This window comes from Helianthus annuus, chromosome 2 (genome assembly GCF_002127325.2).
Source record: "Helianthus annuus cultivar XRQ/B chromosome 2, HanXRQr2.0-SUNRISE, whole genome shotgun sequence".
In the NCBI taxonomy this organism is placed as follows: Eukaryota; Viridiplantae; Streptophyta; class Magnoliopsida; order Asterales; family Asteraceae; genus Helianthus; species Helianthus annuus.
In genome coordinates this window covers 140,297,192-140,304,082 of record NC_035434.2, presented here as the reverse complement: position 1 = coordinate 140,304,082, position 6,891 = coordinate 140,297,192, and the positions used below count along the sequence as shown (strand labels likewise).

General features: G+C 36.9%; 1 protein-coding gene across 2 annotated transcripts; it reads left to right on the top strand.

The window, feature by feature from the left end:
* Nucleotides 1-769: 769 nt before the first annotated feature.
* LOC110942003 lies at nt 770-4,125 on the top strand. 2 transcript variants are annotated; one of them, XM_022183702.2, is made up of 4 exons: nt 770-868; nt 938-1,120; nt 2,042-2,257; nt 3,529-4,125. In XM_022183702.2, the coding sequence occupies exons 1-4, from the start codon at nt 866-868 to the stop codon at nt 3,781-3,783; spliced, it is 657 nt and encodes a 218-aa protein (XP_022039394.1). In that variant the 5' UTR covers nt 770-865; the 3' UTR covers nt 3,784-4,125. The 2 variants fall into 2 exon arrangements, with proteins under 2 accessions (XP_022039394.1, XP_022039393.1); XM_022183701.2 differs by lacking the exon at nt 770-868 and having other exon boundaries at nt 920-1,120.
* The last annotated feature ends 2,766 nt before the right edge of the window (nt 4,126-6,891 follow it).

Sequence of the window (6,891 nt, the reverse complement as noted above, 5' to 3'; positions counted from 1 at the left end):
ACGTGTAAATATCTCATGTAAATGTTGTAATTTTGTCCTTTGTCCGTTTAGGTCGAGGACGTTCTTTTGTATTGGTCTTCTGCTCGTTTGGGTCGGAAGTTGGTTTTTTAATGAAGTTTTATTTATAAAAAAAAAAAAAAAAAAAAAAAAAAAAAAAAAAAAAACATATTCCATTAAGTTGAAAAGTAAGAAGGAAAGTATGACTTTTCATATAAATACTTGACCGGTAGATATAGTCAAAACATCTACACAAAGCAGCATCGTTTTATCACATTAAATTGTTGAATAGTAATCTCAATTTTTTTTATCTTGAACATCAAACATAAGAATCGCCGGGTACTCCGTACGCAGCATACATTGGTCGTAAGGTAGCCTGCGGCAGCCCAAACTGCACGCACGGAGCCCTAGCCTACCATGCCACCAGTTTCGAGGAAAACCCGACCCTGCACCCGCCCGAGTGCACGACAATGCAGAGCCGGTAAAACCCGGGTGGATCGGGAATTGAACTCGAGACCATTCGATCAGGAGTCTTTCCTTCATTTCCATGACCGAGCCATAGCCCAGGGTCATAAAACATGACCACTATACCCGCCCGAGTGCACGAAAATAATCTCAATATTTGTTAACCAACATTTAAAACATGATCACAGCTATTAAGAGAATATAATTACATCATCAATGAATATCTTATTTCAATATAAAAATAAAAAGGCATGATTTTGTGCTCAAAGTTAGGTTTTATTTCATATTTCATTCATATGTGCAAATAAAAGCCAACCACCCTACTCTTTCATCACCGCTCCCATTTCCTACCCCCCCCCCCCCCACCCCCTTCAAACTGGCGATTCATAATCAGGAAACTATTATGGTGAGTTTGATCTTCTGATATTATTTTTACTTTTGAATATTTGGGTTTTTGATGATGATGATAATGCAGGTTGAAGATGAAGAAAAATGGCCACCATGGTTGAAGCCTCTGCTTCGTGAAAGCTTCTTTGTGCAATGCAAGTTACATGCTGATTCGCATAAATCAGAGTGTAATATGTATTGTTTGGATTGTGTTAATGGTGCTCTGTGTTCTGTTTGTCTTCATCTTCATGAGGATCATCGTGTAATTCAGGTACTTGTTTGTTCATTTTGGTGAAATTCAGATGCTAAACTTCAACTGTTGTTGAATTAACATCTGGGTTTTATCTAATTTTGATTTTATGATTTGGGTTTTCTTCAAGTTTGACTTTTGCTCTGTTTTTGTGATTAGTTTGACAATGGTGGTAATTTTTGTTTATTAATTTCTTTTAATTTTGTTAAAAACTAAACCTTTTGGTGTGAATTCAGATGCTAAAGATCAACTTTTGTTGAATTAACATCTGGGTTTTATCTAATTTTTATTTTATGATTTGGGTTTTCTTGAAGTTTGACTTTTGCTCTGTTTCTTTGATTAGTTTGACAATGGTGGTAATTTTTGTTTATTAATTTCTTTTAATTTTGTTAAAAAGTAAACTTTTTGGGGTGAATTCAGATGCTAAAGTTCATTTTTTTTGTTGAATAAGCATCTGGGTTTTACTCAATTGTGATTGATTATATGGGTTTTCTTCAAGTTTGACTTTTACTCTGTTTCTGTGATTAGTTTGACAATGGTGGTAATTTTTTTATTATTAATTTCTTCTAGTTTTGTTAAAATTAAACATGTTGGGGTGAAATTTAGATTGTAAAGTTTAAGTTTCATCAATTTAATCATTTGGATTTGTACCCAATTTTGATTTGACCATTTGGGTTTTTATCAATTTTGGCTTTTACTCTGTTTCTTTAGTTGATTTGACAATGGTGGTAATTTTTTTATCATTCAGGTTCTTTTTTTTTTTTTTTGTAGTTAAACATTTTGGGTTGAAATTTAAATGCTAAAGTTCAAATTTCATCAAATTAAGCATCTGGGTTTTACCCAATTTTAATTTACTCATTTGGGTTTTCATCAATTTTGACTTTTACTCTGTTTCTTTGTTTATTTTGAAAATGGTTGTAATTTTTGTTTATTAATTTGCAGATAAGGAGGTCATCATATCATGATGTGATTCGGGTATCCGAGATTCAAAAGTTCTTGGACATTAGTTCGGTACAGACTTATGTGATCAACAGCGCGAAAGTTGTGTTCTTGAACGAACGCCCACAGCCGAAGCCAGGCAAAGGTGTTACAAACACTTGCGAAGTTTGCGAGCGTAGCCTTCTTGATTCGTTCCGGTTCTGTTCACTTGGATGCAAGGTAATGTCATTAAATTGTTATGAGTCTAATTGGGGAAATGCTGAATTAATTGCTTCACCTACTCCCCTGTTTCGTAATCGACTTGAAATCCTTATGTGCCGTCCTATCAATGGCGGCCGCAGACCATTTAAGGTTTGCTAAACGTATCCTACTGATTAAATTTTTTTGGGTTGCGATAAACGCACTCCTCCCTCTCCTTTTTACCTGAAAGACAAAAAAAATATAATATAGATATATATATATAGAGAAAGAGAGAGGTCGGTTAACGTACAAAATGCCTTAACGTACATTGCGTATTATCAACATGCGAATTGGGTTTATAACATGCGATTTCCCTTTCCCTTTATCACATGCGATTTGGAGTTATTTTTGAACATGCGATTTTTGTATTTTTTATGTACATGCGATTTCAAGGTTTTTGTAAATATGCGATTTTCATTTTTGGTAAACATAACGTGCGATTTTGCCATCGCGTACGCAATGTACGTTAAGGCATATTGTATGATATACTTTTCTATCTATCTATCTATCTATCTATCTATCTATCTATATATATATATATATATATATATATATATGTAGAGGCCGGTTATTGTACAATAGGGCTTAACATACATTGCGTACGCGAGATATTATCAACATGTGATTTTGGTATTATTGAACGTCATGCGATTTGGGTTATCTTTTATAACATTCGATAATGATTTTTTATACACACATGCGATTTTATATATACACATGCGAAAATGGTTATTTTTTTAACATGCGAAGTTCTGATTCCCCACATGCAATTTCATGTTATGAACGTGCGATTTCTAATCGCGTACGTAATGTACGTTAAGACCAATTGTACGATATACTTTTTTTCTCTTTATATATATTTTTGCAAAGTAGAGGGTACGATGAAAATTAATGGAAAATGATACGTTAAGGCAACCTCAGTACCGCACCCTGAAAACATCATATCAATGGTTTTGTTATCTTTTAATGTGAAAAGAGGAAAATATTACTGGTGTGACACTGTGACGAGTTAAAGATAAAAATACAAGTAAAAAGTGAGGAGGGTGGGGTAGGTTTAACCGTTTTTTACGGTTATTCTTATTTTTTGAGATGATCACAAATTTGACATTTGATGAGTGGGGATAGGAATAAGGACATGAAATGATTGGTTTTCCAAAGTTGAATCCAAAAACCCAAATGGGAATCTTTTCAATTTTTTTTACATATATTTTATACTTAATAATTAAATCTCGTGTTTATATACGGAACAGATTGTTGGGACATCCAAAATTTTTGAAAGGAAGAAGAAGATTTCGCCCGAGAAAAAACATTTGATAATGGCGGTGTCGGATTCCGATGACTCATACAGCAGCAACAGCCATACCCGACGGCGGAGTAATCACAATAACGCCACCAGCTTCACTCCATCAACGCCACCGCCTACCGCAGCAAGCTTCAGAGCAGTCAAGAGGAGAAAGGGTATTCCCCATAGAGCACCAATGGGAGGACTGATTATAGAATGTTGATCCAATCAGTCAACTGGCCCTTATAATTTTATTTAATTACCCAAAGGCCCCTCTATTTCCAAACACAAGTGCAGTTTACCTAAAAGAGCCTGTGTGTGGAACCCCTCCATTTGTACAAAGAAGCAGCTTATAGGATAACTTTATGGGCCAGTCATGGCAAAATGGGAAAAGCAAAAAAAAAAATCTTTAAAATGTAAAATATTTAGTTTTTTTTATGTAATTATGGTGGTCCGGTATGGTTTATAGTGTATGAATCATGCCAATGTACTTTTGTAATATATAAAAAGTGTGAAGCTTATAATGTAAATATATAAATTGTATATTGTATTGTGAGAAAGATTCTATACAGAACACTAAATATTGCGAAAACATACAGAATAAAATGAATCATCTATTTTCTTAATTTTAAAAACTTAAAAAGTAAATTGTTGATGCACTTGTGTCTGTACTTTGTCTGTATTCGGTCTGTATATAAACGATGTTCTAAGTCTGTAAGTTGACCAAGTCAACCATCCTCCGGTTTGACTTGGTCAAACAGTTAGAAAGTAGTTGTCTGTCTCGAAGGATAGCTCCTCGAAGGATACTGTTGATCCTTCGAGGTACTCGAAAGATATGCTTCGATTGTTAGACCTCGAAGGATCATCCTTCGAGGTCATTGCTGATCATTCGAACATCATGTCATCGATAGATGATCCTTCGGACCATCTATCGGATCCTTCGGACATCATGTCATCGATAGATGATCCTTCGGACCATCTATCGGATCCTTCGGACCGGACCTACTGTGTATGGGTATAAATACCCATGCAGTGTGTTGTGTTAGACAGTTCTGAGAGTTCACATAGGTGCACACACCGAAAGAGAGAGAGACTTCTTGAGAGCTTTCTGTCCGGAACTCACACACACACTTTGAGAGTTTACAAGTTAGGTTTGTAAACATTGTGCTTGTAACCGAAACCTTCATTTGCATTAATACAAGTTGTGTTAATCGGTAAACCCTTGTGTGTTGTGTTTATACTTGCTTAATCCCGGTTTGCTCGCTAGCTTGGATTCCGCACTCGCTAGTGGGTTAGTATAACAAGGTTTGAGGTTCGTCATCCTCCGACAAAAAGGGACCTACAAGTGGTATCAGAGCTTGGCTCTTTACCTTGTTTAAAACCGGGTTATTCAAGTTCTTGGTGTGTGTTTGAACACTTGGTTTAACACCCGTTTTTGTTGGTTTTTCTACACTTTTAAACTGGAAAACGTGTTTTAAACTTACCGGGAGTGTTCGTAAGTGGGTTGGGTAACTTAAAAACTTGTTTTTGAGTGTGTTGGTAATTTCCGGCCATATTCCGGTCAATATTCCGGTGACTGGTTTGAAGATAAGGTTTTCCTTTTTGGGTAAATTATCTTTGAAAATCTTGGTTGGTGAGAAAGTACAGCCTGCCATACCCTTTTGCCGAAAGTTGACTTACCAACCCATCACCTTTTCACCAACCTATCACATCAACGTCAGTTGTGTCAGAACCTCTCGAAAGATATCTTTCGACATCGAAAGACCATCTTTCGATCAAGGAAGGCTCGAAAGATCATCATCCTTCGACCCATCCTTCGAAGTCTGAAACATATCTTTCGATAAAGGAATCTATTCGAAAGATAAGTGTCCGAAAGATAGGGATTTATCTCGAAAGATAAGGATCTTTCAAGTGTGAATCTTTCGAGATTTTGAATCTTTCGAAGCCAGTGCTCGAAAGTCAACAGTGATCCTTCGAACACTGTTGATCATTCGAACAAGTGTGATCTTTCGAAAGTCAGCTATACGAAAGATAAGGATATTCAATTCGAAAGATAAGGATCTTTCAAAAGGGAATCCTTCGAGTTCTTGAATCTTTCGAAACCATTGTTCGAGATTCAACAGTAATCTTTCGAGTACTGTTGATCCTTCGAACAATAGTCGATCTTTCGATTGTGGTCAGTTTATTGTTAACAAGTTTCTGTGATTTCAGATCTTTCGACCAAGATCCTTCGGCTGTGTGATCTTTCGGATTACTCACTTAGCATTTATTTTGCTTATCAAAGATGAATCCGAGTTGGTGGAATCCTGCCCCAGACAGTGGAAAATATACCAGTTCTGGTGTTACTCCTTCATGGTGGGGTACACCGGCTCCTGATAGTGGAAAGTACACGTGTACAAGTCTATCACCATCATGGGCCGAATCTCCAGTATCTACATCTTCACAAGTAAATGCTTTACCATCAAATCAATGGGCATTAGTAACGGGTCAAACTCCGAGTGTACAAAGTATCTTATTAAGCGAAAGCGAAACAGGAAGTTTGAATCGACCCCCAAAACTGATGAGTTTGAATGAATATCCAGGATGGGCTGAGAGGTTTAAAACATATGTTCTTGGTCAAAATACGGAACTGTGGATACGTTTCACCACAGATTTCGATCAAGCCATAGAGGTTGCTGCTTCAGAGACTGCGTCATTTGCTGATCTTCCCGAAGATAAAAAGAAAACGTATGATCTGGAAAAGAAAGCATACGCCATTCTCACCCAGGCTTTGAGCAAGGATATTTATCACCAGTTTGTCAGCTTCAAGACAACTAAGAAGTTGTGGGACGGGTTGAAAACAAGAGGAGTAGGGAATGAAGCAACACGTCAGTTGCGTCATGATCTGCTCAAGAAAGAATTTGACTGCTTCGCTTGCATGGATAAGGAGTCTCTGGGAGACATGACAAGTCGTTTCTATCACCTGCTTACTGAGTTGAACAATTTTGGAGTTACAACAACTCAAGCAGAGGTGGTAAAGAAGTTTGCTAATGCCTTACCTCCTCAATGGAATAGTTTCTTGGAAATCCTTAAGTATAACGGAGCGTTGACAACTACAAATATTAACGACTTCGTGCAGCTTTTGGAAAACAAGGATCAAGAGGAAACATTGAAGGCGAAGAGAGTTCCATTGCCACAGAATCCAGAAATGTATTATGGAGCTTCCAGCTCTTCGTCTGCAAGAACTGGTTCACATGCTCCAATTCAAACGGCATTTGTCACAAGCACAGATTGTTTTGGCAATCCAATACAAGTTCCTGTTAAGCCACCTCCCACCACAGACATGTATGGA